General features: G+C 36.4%; 2 protein-coding genes across 4 annotated transcripts; both read right to left on the reverse strand.

The window, feature by feature from the left end:
* Window positions 1-2,359: 2,359 nt before the first annotated feature.
* LOC129306435 (probable WRKY transcription factor 47) lies at window positions 2,360-5,044 on the reverse strand. 3 transcript variants are annotated; one of them, XM_054947048.1, is made up of 6 exons: window positions 4,684-5,044; window positions 4,523-4,594; window positions 4,302-4,442; window positions 3,470-3,811; window positions 3,267-3,380; window positions 2,360-3,175 (listed from the first exon to the last, which is right to left on the reverse strand). In XM_054947048.1, exons 1-6 carry the CDS (start codon window positions 4,927-4,929, stop codon window positions 2,510-2,512), a joined length of 1,581 nt encoding a protein of 526 aa, XP_054803023.1. In that variant the 5' UTR covers window positions 4,930-5,044; the 3' UTR covers window positions 2,360-2,509. The 3 variants fall into 3 exon arrangements, with proteins under 3 accessions (XP_054803023.1, XP_054803024.1, XP_054803022.1); XM_054947049.1 differs by having other exon boundaries at window positions 3,470-3,829; XM_054947047.1 differs by having other exon boundaries at window positions 3,470-3,814; window positions 4,684-5,043.
* Window positions 5,045-11,053: 6,009 nt separating this feature from the next.
* Window positions 11,054-12,153, reverse strand: LOC129304830 (auxin-responsive protein IAA20-like). Its single transcript, XM_054944641.1, has 4 exons — window positions 11,973-12,153; window positions 11,682-11,869; window positions 11,443-11,551; window positions 11,054-11,334 (listed from the first exon to the last, which is right to left on the reverse strand). Exons 1-4 carry the CDS (start codon window positions 12,125-12,127, stop codon window positions 11,274-11,276), a joined length of 513 nt encoding a protein of 170 aa, XP_054800616.1. The 5' UTR covers window positions 12,128-12,153; the 3' UTR covers window positions 11,054-11,273.
* Window positions 12,154-16,906: the final 4,753 nt, after the last annotated feature.

A 16,906-nucleotide genomic window follows, 5' to 3' on the forward strand; every position in this document is an offset into this window, starting at 1 on the left:
TCTGCACAGGTCAAGTTATTTGATTCTTACACTATGTTTGTTGGAACGAAAACTTTTCGCAATAATATAGAGGATCCCCTTCCCTCCCTTCTCAACCCTGCCCTCCAGATGGGTATTTGGAGAGATTTCTTCCTCCCCTTTCCTTTCCCTTACTTTCTACAACCAAACGTAGTATCCAAGGATGCTCGAATTCATATATTATAAAATTGAATATTTGCAATTTGTGAAGCCCTGAGCAAAATATTAGTTCTCTATATTCACTTTTTTTATTAATATTTAATAGGTATTTTTTATTGGAGACAATTTCACTCGAGACACAGTTAGACATTAAACATAAATACCTCTCTCAATAAAAATTTGAACATTATATTGTGAAAGAGTAGCTTTATACAGAAAGAAGTTTGTATTCCGGCAGCCTTCCGTCAATAATGGACTATTTTGGTGCATAATTATTTGAAGAAAGGAAAACCAGATGAAAGAAAATAATTTTAGTGAGTTATGGTAAAGTGATTATGTTGAAAAGTGGAGATCACATTACCTATATTTTCGGGAAACTTTAATTTCCTATTTTTTTAAAATCCTTCCCTATTCTCATTTTGCACCAAATGAGCCCCAACTATCCGAGAGCAGCAGCCCGTGTTGTGACTGTTTTTTTTCCCCCCAGAATAGATTTGGTTTCTCCTTTTATTTTTTGAGAGAGAAGCTTCATTAATGGGCATAGTAATTGTTTCGTTCTAAAATAAAGAGTCAATTAACAAAAGCACAGGGTAACAAAAGAGAAAGGAATAAGAAATGTCAGGCCCAATATCAAGGCCCGGTCCATTCCCAGATAAGTTTCTGTAATGAGAACATGTTGAGGCGAGGGATGTAATCCTTAAGACTTGGAGTGATTAAACATGAAGGACCGTTAAAGAGACATGAGATCATTATCTAACGTCTCATGAATCTTGCAAAAACATGCCCAGTGATAACAAATATTTCGCATATAGGCTCTTGATTTTTCAGGCCCAACGATCTCATGCATACAAGTATAAAAGGGGCCCAACTGGTGAAATTAGGGGACGGACTTTATTAGTCTGTACTTAGAATTAGACTTTATTATTTCAATTTCATAGTTGTAATCACTATAACTTTATACTTCAATTCCCATAATCAAACCATCTTTACATCATCATCTTCACATCTTTGCATTCGGTCAAAATGAGGTAAGGGAGTTTGAGAACTATTTTATCATATTTAAGACTGTTTCCGGAACGCTCGGTACTTGGATTGTTCAAACACAACGACAATTTGTGATGAATATTATTGTCAATTATTGTTAATATATAACCTCGTTTAACTTGATCTCTCTTGCTATTAGAAGCGTGATTCGTTGCCATCGGGGCGATTCTTCTGTCAGTTTTGACATACTTTAAGTGTTGTTAGGTCCAAATGGTGGTAACACTCTAAGACTAGTGATTTCTCTTCTCACAATAATATTCAGTGTTGCTTAAGAATAAGATCAAACCCCTTCTATTTGATCAACGGCGGTCGCTGACGAGCGATGTTCTTTTCTGTATTTTAGTCAAAAGAGAGGAAGAATGTATTTGAGGAAACCTTGATATATTATCTGGCATATGCCTATAACTTCGACACGCTAAGATGAAAGAGGATCGGAGACGAAGAAAGATGAACTGATTGATCCAGCAAAGTGCAAATTTTAGATTGAAGCATATGAATTGATATTTGCGTCAAAAGGACGTGACTATGAGGTGCGAATTTCACACAGAATCACATACTTTTATGTCACCCCTATTTGATTGCATGAATCAATTATGGGAAGGGATCTACTTTTTCTACGTTATTACTACTATTTACATTTCGATTATAACACAAACAAACTTATCATTGTTGACCATTTAAAAATCATTTTAACTGTAAATTAAAATGAAATTACGCGACATTTTTTTTTTTAAAATCGCGTTTAATTACATAGTAAAACTATACGTAAATAACAATAGCATTGAACTACGTGAATATTGAACTTGAACTTGGGAAACCAAGTTCTTGGATCCAACGTCATGTGTCTGTATAATGTTCCGAAATTAAACTTAATGCTTGACCGGTTACATGTTCACACGCATTGCAAATTCACTTTAAGAAGCTTCGGGCTTACAATAAAGAAGTTAGACGACTGAACTCCGTGTGTGTGTGTGTGTGTGTGTGTGTGTGTGTGTAGAAGTATTTTTGTGACGTGTAATTTTCCTGCGCATGCAGCTGGAAAGCTTACACTACCTACGCGAGACGGCCGGACTTAGAATCAGGTATAAGTTCGGTACAACATAGTATAAAATAAAGGAGCACAACTGAAGCTCTCGTCTTATCCTGTAAAGTTTTACTTCTTGATTATTACTTAAAAACTGAAGGAAAAAAATGATAACAATGGCAATAACAAAGATAATAAATATGGTCTTCTCTTGTCCATCGTTTCTGTACATGCCAAAACCAGTGGCGGATCAAATTTGAGACGCTAGTTGGTGGAGAGCGTGGTGCATGAACGAGGTAGTTGCGGGGAGACAGGCAGCACAGGCATGGGGTTAAAGGCATTATTTGGATTATTAGTATTCATAGCAACTCCGGTAGGTGAAGCAACCGTGTTATTACTTGCTGCTCCGCGGCTGCCGGACGCCCCTATGATAGATGATATTGCAGCCGCCAGTGCTGCAGTCAAATTGGGATCAGAAGCAATGGCTGCGCTCACCGTCTCAACCATGGGCAGCTTTTGCCCTACTTGAAGCTTGTTCTGCGGGAACAACATGGGATGTGCTATGAGCTGTCCCGGCGGACACCCATGCAGCATTACTGGCACAGGAAAACGGGGCCCTGATGAGGGGTGTGCTCGTTGCAGCTGCAAGCCACCGCTGTGGACTTGGGTCAAGTCCAGTGTGATAGTTGGAAATGGTGCAGACGCCGACAGAGTGGCCATAGATGCGTACGGGTAGGCCATAGAACACATATATCCCGCTGAAGGTGTTAAGCCTTCCTTGCCCGTACTTGAGGTTGAACCGGACAGGAGCATTGCCGCCGCCGCCGATGTTGTATTCGCCATTGCAGTGGCTGCCGGAGGAAGGGGGTGGTTGTGATTTCCTTCGTAGGTTGTTATCAGCACTGTCTTGTCCTCGGCACACCTTTGCACCTGTTGAAACAGAATATTAGTTCCGCTGGTTGGTCATGAAACAAGGGAAGAAAAACCATGAACAGATATGGAAAGCTAGAATTACACGAACCTGCTTACGAACTGGGCATCCTACGGCCATAGTGCAACGATAATAAGCACGGGGACAAGGATTACCCTTCGCCATTTTTTGACCATATTTTCTCCATTGACATCCATCACTTATCTGAAACAGTGGAGAGTTTAGTCATTTCCCCATGCTGACTATCTACACATGCCCAGAGATCAAATTAAGAGAGATATAGAATTAGGTACCAGAGGAGCTTCGGATCTTGCACGTACGGAAACCCTGGCTTTCCTGAAGGCGACCTGATCCGAAACTTGTTCGTCTGATCTCTTGGATTCTTGTAACTTGGTGCTCATGGATGACTCCCAACTCTGAGTAGAGGAGCGGTCAAAAGCATCTTCAGGACAAGCTCGCTTCCCAAGAAGTTTAGTCAAATGGTGTTCACGTTGGTTTGACATAACCTCCGCATTGTTTGAGGGCGCCGAAGATTGGGTCTTATCATCGGAAATAGATGGATTATTAATCTCTAAATTGGTAGATGGCTGTGGGTCCATCAACTGTTTCCCCGCCACTATGCCATTTGCTTCGACCTTCTGTTTCGATAACCACTGGATTAATTTGATCATTACTTGGATTTCTTGTGTACCGCAGATTTAGACACACAGTTAATATAGCTCTATATTGGCATTGCCATGCATTGACTGTAGTCTATATACATATTAACACTACTTTTATCTACTGTGGCGAGAAACTACGTATTTTATTTTCGTAGATAACAATAGTAAAATTAAAAATATAAATTCTTGAGAATGAATTCTTTTAGTAAGGGTTCAAACGTTCAAGCTAAGTGAAGGGAAAATTCGAAATCCAAGTGAAGCATTATAGCGCCTTTCAACTACTGATCGAGCGCGCATAGAGAGAAAGAGAAACCAAACATACACGTATGATAAGAAATACTGAATCTATATTGATTAGTTAAAAACAAATGATATTCGGTTCATGGAAAAAGCACGAAAATCCATGGTATATGCGGCAGTTTAACAATTCAGTCATATTACTTTAACTCGAATAAAAATTCACCTTCATAGGGTTTTGTTTTTGCAAAGCGATGAACAGCTGAGCTTGCAGTTGGCTATAGCTTTTGGTGATCTGGTCGAGCATAGTTCTCAACTTCCTGTTCTCTGCATGCAGTCTTCGTAATTCACCTTGGACTGTAATGAGCTGAAAATATGAAACGAGAAAAACCACTAGTTTGCAAGATTCCATAAGAAAAATTATAAAATTGACGGGACGATGCATACCTCGGTATCAGGATTTTCATCACTTGCTGCTTCTGAAGTTCCATAACTTAAACGCGTTAGATTTAGGCCGGTCTGTCCGAATGCAAGAAAACAAAAATTAATTAATTCAATCGAACTGAGTTGAAGTGGGAGCCGGACTGTGAATTGATTTGAAACCTCACGTTTACAGGCCGAACAGCAGAAGGAACCGATCCATGTCCATCATGGCGGTCGTCAAGATCCGGATCCCGAGGCGGGCTAGAATCACAGCTTTTGTCAACGGAACGGGAGAAGAAATCCATTTCTTTGATGGGAGGATGGCGGGGGCCGCTGGGATTCTCTGTTATCGGATCTGAATTATTCGTGGGGAGCAAGTCGCCGGAGCCCAAGAAGGTCAATTCACGACGGGGATGAGGGCTTTGATCCATGACGGTCGACGAGAGGGGAGTGGGACAAGGAGGAACAAAGGAGCAAGCAATGGTGATTTGATTCAACACGAAGGTTTAAAGGTCGTGAGGGGAGGGGGCGGGGGGTCCAAAAATAAAGAAAAAGTACCAAGGTCCAAAGAATCGAAAAGAAGAGTTAATGAGAGAAGAGAAGAGGGAAGGGCTTCGCGGGAAAATGACGTAAGCTTTTTTTTTTTTTTTGTTGGAGGGGGGACAATGAACCCACGTGGAGGAGGTCGCTTGAGGTCAACCCGCGGCTCAATGTGACGGTGGTTGGAGTTGGGGTGGGGCCCACTTGAATAGCAGAACCTAACTCACTGACTTTGAGCCCCCGCCCCCTGCGTCATCGGGATCACCCGCCACGTCGACTAACACTCCTCCGCCTTCCCTCTAATTCAGATAAAAAATGATTGACTGCCTTCTCATTTGTAAATCACCATTTTCTCTTCTCTCTGTTTGGAGTCAATACGTTACAATGGCCACAAGCAGCTCGTGTATAGGAGTGAAGAACCCACCACAAAAAGGGAAACGTTAGGAGAGATGTCATAAGTGGCACCTTCGCCGTGGAGATATTGTCTTCGGGGAGCTAGCCAATCTTCCCGTCTGTTAGCTTCTCTTGATATATGATCCAGAGTAACAATCTAATTAGCATGTTGACAACCTTTGATGGGCGATCAATGGATCCTTAAGTTTTTGAAGTTGATGAGTCTCAAGGTTTTTGTACAGCTGGTCAAGCTAGGTTATGGTTTTCTGATCATCATGACCGTTGTTCTATCGGAGTTTAAAATTAAGACTCTAAAATTTCAAAAACATCAGCAGAAGTTCAAAAGGGCATGAAACCAAGATTTTTGTTGTATGTGATGCCCTGCAACCCATTTTCGTTCCAGGACTGTCTCTTAGTAAACCTCTACCAAGCAGCTCCACCTCCTTGAGCGACGGAACCGTCCGTGTCAAGTCCAGCGCAACCTTCCTGATTTCCAGACAGAGTGAGAATCTTTGTATCCTGGGTTCAAAACGTTCTTTAAAATCCAGAATGACATTAATCACTATTTTTTTTTTCAATTATATGTCTGTCTTCATTTTTTTGGTACACCATCTTCATTAAAATTGATTATATGGAGTAAGAGACATAATTACAGATAGAATTGGTCAAATAATAAATTAAGTGTATGATTTTCAAATTTAAAATTAAGTGCATAATTTAAAAGATGAGATATTACTTAGATTTCTTAATTCTTAATTTATAAGCTATTAACGCTTAATGATCATTGGGTCCAAAAAAAGAAACTTAATGACCATAGATAATTGAAGGAGGACTATCGTAGTTTCAATCCGTTTGGCAGAAAAGATTGACCTTGATCACGATGATTAACACAAGTATATAATTAAACGGATTATGGCCCATGGAAATATTAATCTCGATGCCTTCCACATCAGCTTTCTAATTTCGACTTATAACTACTTTATTTTTTTCTTGCACGCAATTTATTAGTGTTTTATGACTATTTCTTCTGAACTTACATACCTTGCTGCTTCCTTGTTCAAATTCTGAAGTCTCTGACTCTATGTTTATGTTACATCGTGGGTAAATAAAGTGGAGGATGTTAGGTTATCAAAATACCTCGCCTGATTACTCGCTTCATTATTGGAAAGTATAGCATTTTTTCTCAGCGCTGAGACGTCCCTGAATAACTTGCACCCTTTTTTCCTAACTCGTGTCTTGGATAACAGATATATCACACTATACGATGACTGGAAGAGTCTTTTTTTGTTTGAAAAAAATATCGCCAGAGTTAATTTGTATTTATTTTGTCCACACAGATAAATCAATATTATCGTTCGCACGCCACATAAATACACGTAGAAATAAAAAGATAGAAGATATATTTGGAAATTTAAAAAGAAAATGCATTTAGAAGATGGGTACAAAGACTGGGAGTATTGTATCAGCCGACAGCAACAGAATAATCAATGCCGTTTTATATAACTAGTGAATCTGACCAAACTTTATAGCCTAGTTGGCCACGCCAAGTTCAAATATATCACCTGGCACGATCAGGAAACGTGAAGAATTGAACTTTCAGGTTTTGGGATCCTCATAAGTAACCCTCTGTTTATTTAATTTAATCCATTTATTACTCGGACGCCATTGTATCGCGTCATCCAGAGGTTGATTTTTCTCTAGCGTTGAATAAATGTAATTAATTAATTACATATTAGATCATATTTACGCACAGCGCTTTGGAAAATTGGTTTTACTTAAGCTTCCTTATTATGTCACCCAGCAAACATTCAGCGCTCGGAAATATTTTTGATTTCAGCTTTTGCTAGTTCTTTTTCCGACTCTCTCATGCCACCGAGGAGGAAAATTCTCCCTTTACCTAGCTATCTATCCTAATGAATATATATTAAATATATTGTAATTTAACCCTCTCCCCTGATACTCTCTAGGGTTTTTTGCATGGATCGCCGTCTATCTTCGGGTCCTACATTTTATTAAAAAAAAAAGGCTTTTTCTCTTCCCTATACTTTAGGGTCTATTCCAAATCAAAGCTTAAATAAAGGACAGCAGAACTTCAAAGTTCAAACACTCATCTCGCGCGATCCCAGCGTTTTAGTGTTATTTATACATTACATGCACAAGATCTCCGTTTTATTGGTCAAGGCGTGGAAAAGGAAGTGGATGTTTTCAGATACGTCTGCGCGCGTCTGTGTATCTGACTATTCATCGGTGTCTACATTTATATGTGCATAGAATATGCTACGGGAACTAAAATTATATTTCTTGATATGGTTTTTCTCTGATATTAATGGACTGTTAATAAGGAGTGTTGCAGATAAAATGAAACTCGGATGGGTGATGGTCCATATACAGCTGCAAGTCAATGCCGAGTTGTTGAAGTTTCGTTGGTATTCTTCTTTCTCTGTCCACAGCTTTGACAAAGATGGCACTTCATATAGACTACAGGTGTTCGACTCTTCATCAGATCGTGATATTAATTGTCCAAAAAAGCATTCCCTTTACAAAAGTATATTAACTGTACTTTTTTCCATATATTTTGACACAAAAAAAAACTATTATGTAAATTAACCTAGCTTGGAAGTTAATTGGAATCTAATTCATTCGAGACAATATTGAGCTCGTGGAGGCCTTGCATGCGGTTGCGGCGTTGAAAATGAACATGGTAATAAATTATATGGAGGCGGAGAAGATTAAGGGTCAGGAGAGACCCCACACTAGGGTTTGCCCGCACGTTCAATCCAAAGGGATCATGAGTACCACAAGCCCAACCTTCACGTGCATCCCCACCCTATTTCCTTCGCCTCAACCTAGCTTAGCTATCTATCCTCCACTGATCTCGCACCCCAATTATTAGGCCTCCACTATTAGCCTTCTACGCTTCCATCCCTGACTTTTAAACACACTACACATCTGTGAAACAAATAATAGAATTTGTTTCGTTACCACCATTTTTAGTTCCGAAGGACTGTGCTGCGCGGGCAAGGTTGATTACAGTCAATCCATGTCTGTTGAAGGGGAAAATTGAACGAAACACAACGTTGTAACATTGTACTATATATTAACCCGTCACTGGGTCAATTTTGGCTAATTAATCTTTCCCGTCAAATTTTGAAAACCAGAATAAAAAAATAGTTAGTCTGAGATGAAAAGCAAAAAGCAGCAGCTAGGGAGATTAATAGCTAAACAGTGCAGGAGTGTTGCGATCCGATTTCCTCGTTAAGGATCCTCAGGATTATTGAAACCGACAAAGGTGTGCTTTTCACGAGTCTTTTTAATATATAGAAGCTTGATGAAATTGTATTATCACATATATATTATTTCTAATTATTCTCTTTGTATTATACTTGGCATAGCCAATAAGGCAATGACTTTTCGGCCATAAAAGTCACGGTTTTGAGTGGACCAAGCTGCGGAAGATAACGTTTCGAGAATAATTGGAAAAGAGGGAGACCTCATCTGTATGGAGAAGCCTCGTTTTCAACAGAGTGTCTTCTTTGGCTTTGAACGCAACTTTGTCTTATTGCTTTTTCTCGGGATGTAATTGCTTCCAGAGAAACCAGTGAATGACAGTAAATTAAGTAAACGCTCACCCACCCCCTCTCTCTAAGTCCTGCCTTCAAAATCTTCAACCTAATTAATCGCTATATTATACGTTTAGTCATGGCTACCATTCTTGGCTTTTAGTCGTGACGTGTACAAACAAGCCTCTTGTGTCATACACACCAAGCAGCCCTCTGTCCTGCCCATAGTGTGACGAATTATTTAGCTAGCTGTTCTTTTGAGTTTTGATAAGGGAGAAAAATGAGCGCAGCACGTTTTATATTTCTTAGCTTATATATTGACATGTATACACGTAGCCGCGCTTGAAAAGGATAGTATTGCCCTTATATACTTTAAAACAATGACAGAAGAAGACTTCATTAACCAGCTAATTGTGGCTGTTAATATGGACACCAAGTTCGAGCATATAAAGCTAATTGTAAGAGGTTGGCCAAGTATAAAGGCTAGCTACAAGGAGCAGGAAAACTAAAGGAAGGCATATTGAGCTAGAATTTAGGGTTTGGTCCTTAAAGTGGCTCGCTTAGCTTTTTACTACTTTAATTTGGAAACCGAGTCGCAAGCGGAGAAAAGAAATCAAAGGCTGAAAGATCACCGCAATAACTGGCATTTGCCCCCACACATACTTCTCATTTCTTAACCTTTTTTCCCTGCTTTATTTGGGTAGTCTGGAGAGGAAGAGTCCCAAAGAATCAGAATTGAGAGTCACCCGCTTTGCTTTAAACCCATGCTGGTCGATGCAATGGACCATTGGAACAAAAGTTTGTTTCTTTGTTCTTTCGGGATGTTGTCGGGGAGAAATGGTTTCCTCTACCCTTAAATTGCTACAGACTTCATATTTTAATAATTTAAGATGATTTTTTAATAAATTTTTAATAATCTAATGACGAATTGATTATAAATGCGGGTGTTATGGCGGTCATTGACGGGATGGTTTTGATTGGGTCTCTCGGCTTAATTTGTCAACTGCGTCGTCCTGTCATCAATGAAAAAAAAAAAAAAAATCAATCTTCATTTCTTGTTGACGTTCTTCTGGACGTGTACCGATTCCACAATTGACCAAAAATGAAACACTCAACCTTCTCTCACGGTGCGCACCTGCCCTTTTCACTTTCCTTGTATTTCTTAAATAACTTTCTATATATCTCAAGACTCAAGATTTTGGCCCCCAAGCCAATAAAAACCATAAGGCTGAAATAATTATTAATTGGGTCAAATCATAAAAATATCTTGAAACTTTTTTTTTGGTACACATGGTATTCTAAACTTTTTTTTAAAGTATTTTTATCTTATAAATTTTAAAAAGAGTATTTTTATTTTACCGTTAAATATGAGGAACATTGACTAATAATTAAAGTTTGATCAGGATATTTTACAATTTTTTCCTCCCTCAATTCTATATTTTTCTGCCTTTTTTCCTTTGTTGAAAAAAGAAAATTTAAAGAATTTACTAGATAGCAAAATCAAAGAGTAAACACAGGAAGAAGGAGAAAAAAATGCAAAATTATCTTTGGTCAAACTTCTAGTTAACGATCAACGTTTTTTATTTTTAATGATAGGGTGAAAATGTTCTCTTTTTAAAACTTGTGAGACAAAAATACCTTAAAAAAATTTGTTGGATACCAAGCATTCATGAAGAACAAGTTTTAGAACATTTTAACCCTTTAACCTTTATAAATTATATAAGTAAGTAGGCACGTTTTCAACGTATTAAAAGAGTTTGGAAATAAAGTAATTTATGGTGAATGTTTTATTTTATATCGGTTATTTCAGTGTGGCCAATTGTACACATGTATTTGAGGATGCATCAAGATTAACTAGCTAGGCCCTCATACATTTGTGTACAATGCAAAACGGTTCATATTATTTATAACTTACAGAAAAAATGAATGATTTTAGATATTCAAAAGAAAAAAAACTAAAGAGAAAAAGGTCTGGGCCTTCTTAGAATGAATACCTTTTGTAGGCCGAACCTTAGGACGAATACCTTCTCATTTGCAGAGAGGCTGCACGAAACATCGGGTGGGCTCGGGGTTGAACCTGTTTCGTACTAATCTAACTTTCAAAATTGTAACCACTCGCACAACTTCAATATGATGCGATCAGCGATCACTAGTACATAGTCACAATCATAGGATGAAAATAAAAATGGGAATTACAGCAGAACAGCACGCTGGAAAAAAATGCTTCGTCCATCGCGGTCAATTAATATACATACATACATACATGATAATCATACGCGCATTTAACACCCGAATGCATCTATTCTGGTGATCCTCAATCTCTTTACGGTGGATAAGAACATCCTATACGCAGAAACAGGATCGTGATCGTTAGTCATTCATTATTTAGCGGCCACAGGTCAAAATGATTGGGTTTCTCAGAGGACTTAACCCAAGTCATAGATAACTTACTCCCAAGGGATATCTCCAACCATGATCAAGTCCCCTTCGTCGTCTTCATAGGTTAGCACATGCCATCGTCTCTCTGCAGGTTGAAGTACTTCCTCCATCTCAGAGCCCACTGTTCGCAACACAAACTCGTCAAAGTTTAATCTTTTCATTTATTATTTTGACTAAACAAGCAGATATAAAGTAAGTTGCACAATATATGGATCGATATCAGAGAGCACTACTTGCACTAGAGACTTAACAGACAATAGTGGTGTCAAACATGTGCTCGAGCGTCTTTATTAACTCGTGGTAGCCATCTTGAGCTAATAGATCTAGTTTTCTGCCTATTAGAATCCCTTCCATGTACACCTTTACAAAGAGGCTGCAATCATTTACTTCAGCCGCACGTGAACTGCTTACCAGCGGCCTATTATCCGAAGGTGCCCCCCTATGATGAGAAGGAAACATAAAAAGAAATGCTCGGATAAGTAAATGTGGCTGAGGTTCATTGGGGCTTGGAATTTAGCAATGTTGTTGTTGAATATACATACCTTGAAATACAAGGGTAGAGATGTGGGATCGGTGAAATGCTGAGTCCAAGACTTAGATCTGTAGGAAGGTGTTTGAGAGAAGATGCGGTTGAGAAAGCTGGGTCCTTGCTGTTACTGCTAATCGATGACGAGGATGAACTAGAGGTTTTGCCCATTGTGGAAACTGGAAACTAGCTAGATAGGTTACGCCACCTTAAGACTCTTAATAAACAGCGCAAGAACTCTGGACTTTGCCTCTTTTTCTTTCTGCCGTAAGATTGGCAGAAGCTCCAATGTCGTCATTATAGCCGACAACCTCACACTTGTCAACTAATTATACCAACTCAGCATAATTTTGTTTCATTAGAACTTTAATTCGAAGCGTCCGAAACACGAGACACGGTTGCAAGGGAATGAATGTAGACTCTGGTCAAAATTCATGGACGGGTTCAGGTGGACAAGAGGAAATTAATGTATAGACCCGGTAAATTTTATCAATGTTCAATGTATATAATCCTCGTGTGTTGCGCCTGAGAGACCTTTAGTTAATTCCACAGGTTCATTGGCATTAGCAGTTAGCAAGTTATATTAGAAATGCTTTTGCATACCGCGAGAGAAGAAGTACAGTAGTGAAGGACATCCTAGAACTCTCTTGTATGAATTTATTGTGGAGTAAAAGGATAAAAATTTTCAAAAATTCATTAATTATAGGCATCCAGCAGTTTAAAGTGATAAAAGTCCAAAAGTGTTCAAGAAGTTACCACCAAACTGTTAAAAGTAAAAAAATGTGATCATTATGTTAACAGTTTAATTACAGTTACATTAAAAAAATAATTTTATGAACACTCATGAACTTTTTTTTACTTTAAACTATTGCAATACTCAGCTCTTAATAGATGACTCTTGAATATTTTTGTTCTTTTGCCCTTTATCGCAACTTAAGCCGAATTGGCAAGAGACAAGTGTCTCTTTTCAATAGTCTCACAGAAAAAAATTATTAAACCTTATCATTATCTCTCTCTCTCTCTCTTTTACCCATTCTCTACTTGATTGTGAGCGAGCAATGTCCCTAACCTTAAGGGTTAAAAAATCTAAAGCAAATAATCGATGATTAAGAGAAGGAAACGATAAAATCTCAAACCATGAATAACTCGACAAGTGTAAATGCGGCAATGATATTTCAAATATGACAATGATATTCGACCTTTTGGGGACAGCCAATCAACTCTATTTGGCAACAAAAGCATATATGCTTACAGACCAAACAAAGAAAAGACGCATACTGACATGCCGCTGTATATAAATACCCTTCATTTCTTCTGCGTTCAACACCTCGCCCCCACGTGTGTGTTCACACGTCACATATTGGATTTAGTTTCTAGGTTCATTGATAGCTCAGAGAAAGGAAAGGAGGACATGTTTGCTTCGATGTAAAGACATGGCAAATGGTATAGTATTTTGAGATTACATTTTCAAAAGGATGGAAGAAAGAAACAAGCAAAATGTTCCCCACTAGCCCAGCCATGAGGTTGCTTGGATGAGACAACAATGTGCCGTTTGGTCTGTGTGTTGAAAGTTGAAACACAGAAAAGCAAGCAGAGCGTAACCTACATATCCTCGTCTTTCCCCGATACCCACAGACCCCGGTAGTTTTGTTATGCATGCCTCGCGATGTTAAGACCGAATCGTTTAATTTCTTTGCTATCCCTGTTCTTTTTCATTCCTTGCCACTTCCGCCGTTTGTTATCATCATTGCCCAATTTTGAATGTATAACAATAGGTTAAATTCTACGTTTGGAAAAGCATTGTCCTCTTCATTGTCAAATGACAGCATAATAGGGCTTGTTTGTTTTACTGTAAGCAGGGGCCACAAAGAGACACGCCCCCTCACTTTTTCTTTTTCTTTTTTAATAAAATATAAAGATTATATATTTCAGTCCTCTAACTTGACATATTGCTTAAGCTTTGATATATTGAAGCGAGTTCTCATTTTAATTTTACATATAATCTTTTATATACATATACAATGCTATTACATTAGTATTCTTTGAAGATATAGCTGTTGTGGGATATATTTCACACTTGATAAAAAAATTAAAAGCATTATTATTAATAAATTTTGTCAAGCATTATAACAAAAGTATCAAGATATATTAACTATTATGTGCTTGATATCTATCATAATATTACTTATTTAAAAAAAAAAAGATATTATGGCTATGTTCTTATAGACAAATTTACTTTTTTTTGGTAATAACCAAGTTATTGAACTATGATATAAATGGTTTTTATTTTGATATATATGATTTGACTTCATATTGATATAAAAATTTTCTAACAATTATCTACAATTATTGTGTTGGTATATCTACGATTGTCATTAATTATCAATAGAAAGAATTAAATTGTAAATTTAATGAGTAAGTAATAGAACTTTTAAATTTAACACAACTTTATATGTTAAGATACATTTAAATCATTCAATACTCAAACAGAAGATGAAATTTTTCTCCAATTTAATGATAGTTTATATTAAAAATAAATTTATTAAAAAGTTTTCCATAGAGATAATAATTGATGATTTTTATGCAATGAAAAATCAATTGGCAAACTTAAAATAAAAGTGCATTTTTTTTAAGAACAAAATGCACATTTATTTTTTTTATATATTTTTAAAATTGAATATAATTATGTATGTTAAAATATTTATATTATGTTAGTAATATTATATATATATATATATATATATATTCTATTATCATATATACTTTGTCATCTTGATTTTCTAATTGAAATTTTTGGTTCCACCTCAGATCATAAGGGAAAATAAATACTCCCTTCATCTCAATTACTATAAAATATTTTTAGATAAAATTTTTTATACAATAAATCTCATTAAATACATTTTACAATCTTATTTTTTTAAAAAATAAAAGTATAAAATTTTTAAAAATACACTGTATTTAATATATTAAAAAGAGATAGACGATAATTAAATAGAAATATAAAGAATAATATTAAAATAAATTTATTTAACAAAATTTCAATCTTTCTAAAATATTTTATATTTTAAGGTGTCGGTCCTCTTTTGAAAATGTGACAGAGGGAGTAGCCCTTTTCTACCCTTTCTACTCAAACATGGTCTAGATCAAGCGCGATGGGATCTTCAAAAGGAATCGTGGCCTAGGCGGCTTGAAATCGTTTCCCTCATCTCGGATGGAAGTCCTGCACGTTAAATGTCTCCACGAGTAGTAGGAGACTAGAAGTAGAGCAGCGTTAGACCGATAGACACAGTGCGCCTCTCTCTTGTCCGACTTGATGGGTCATGCTCATGCATAACACACCACAAGAAGTTAATTTCACCGCCCCAGTTGCTTCTCCAGCTTTGTTGTTCGGAAAGTGTTTATGACCCACATCGGCCCATTATGAGAGGCCGTAGGACTTAATCCAAGCCCGTAGCCCATGATTCCCAGACAGTAAAATAGTAGGGTCACACTGACTTCATATTTTAATCCTTATTGTAATCCAGTGTGACATGTTAGATCTCCTACAAACTGGAGGTTGTGACCCGCTGGTAATGTCAACATATTAGTACTTGCCTCTATAATTCAAAAAAAAGAGAGAGAGATTTTTCTGAGGATCAACTTTTACGGAATAGTCATCAAAACAAAACTTTTACTGAATAAAAAAAATATTAAATTGGAAGCCTCGTACTCTTTTTTTTTTTTTGGCAAAAGAAAGACTCGTAGTTATATCTAAATTTGAAACTAAAATATCATTCTCTATCTTGTTTATATAGAGAGTGGATTCACACGATGCAGACAAAACATAAACGCATTGTTTAGCAAAAATCACGTCTTCGGAAGCTCCGCAGTACTCTTCCCATGCACTTTGATTGTAAGGGTTGGGCTTTTATTTTGAAGAAATGACAATTAAGAATCTCCTACAAATATTAATCTCAATTAAAGATTATAAAATATTAAAATTTCAGTCTTTAATTAAAATAAAAAATATATCTAACTTTATAAGATTTTTTGTCACTAAACACTAAAAATTACAGTTTATGTATGTGATCTCTATCTTCTTTTTTAGCGTGAAAAGTCTATTCTCATATGCTCTCGTGCGTGAAAAATATGAGTGAAAAATTAATGGAGTGGATCATCATCTAAGTCATCATCTTTTTTCTTAGCTTCTTAATAATAGATAATTGCATATATTGCCTCTTTTACATCTTCTCCCATTTTCATGTGTGAAAAAACTTTAGTTTCATCTTCTCTATCTTTTACATTTTTTCTGTCATGCATGAAAGTATTTTTATATCTTTATAAATATTATTTCACATCATTTCTTTTTTATAGTGTAGAAAAAATGTAATTTTCTTGACGGTCATGTAGATTATATATATACACATACAAGAAATAATTTATGAGAATGATAGTGTTAAAAAAATTGAGTGAAAAACAAAAAAAATATAACATAATGTTGAATTTTTCTGTTCTGTGATAAAAAGTGTGCTAATGTTGAAAAAAGTAACATGGTTGCTGAATTTTTATAATCATGGTTAGAATTATGGGAAGAATGATTGTAAAGTAATAAATTTGTATGTTACTTTTAATTGTTTCATATCTATTTTTATATGGCAAGTATTTCAACAAAATAAGTATTTTATTATTTTCACAATGAAGGGCATTTTGTAAAAAATTTAAAAAGAAAGATGACATATGAAAGCGGGAGATTAACCTCTAAATTGATTAAATAAGGTATAAATCATGAAGAACTGTTGAGAATGATATCATCAGTAACATGAGTTGAAAGTATTGTAGCTGACTTAAAATTGAAATATAATATGTTTTTATTTAGATATCATTTAGATAGATGAAATATTTTGTATGTAAAAAGAGATGCAAATATGGTGTATATGTACTAAAATTAGTGTAATATAATATTGATGTTCA

This window comes from Prosopis cineraria, unplaced genomic scaffold, assembly GCF_029017545.1.
Source record: "Prosopis cineraria cultivar Desert tree isolate PC_DT_omini unplaced genomic scaffold, ASM2901754v1 PC3, whole genome shotgun sequence".
Lineage (NCBI taxonomy): Eukaryota > Viridiplantae > Streptophyta > Magnoliopsida > Fabales > Fabaceae > Prosopis > Prosopis cineraria.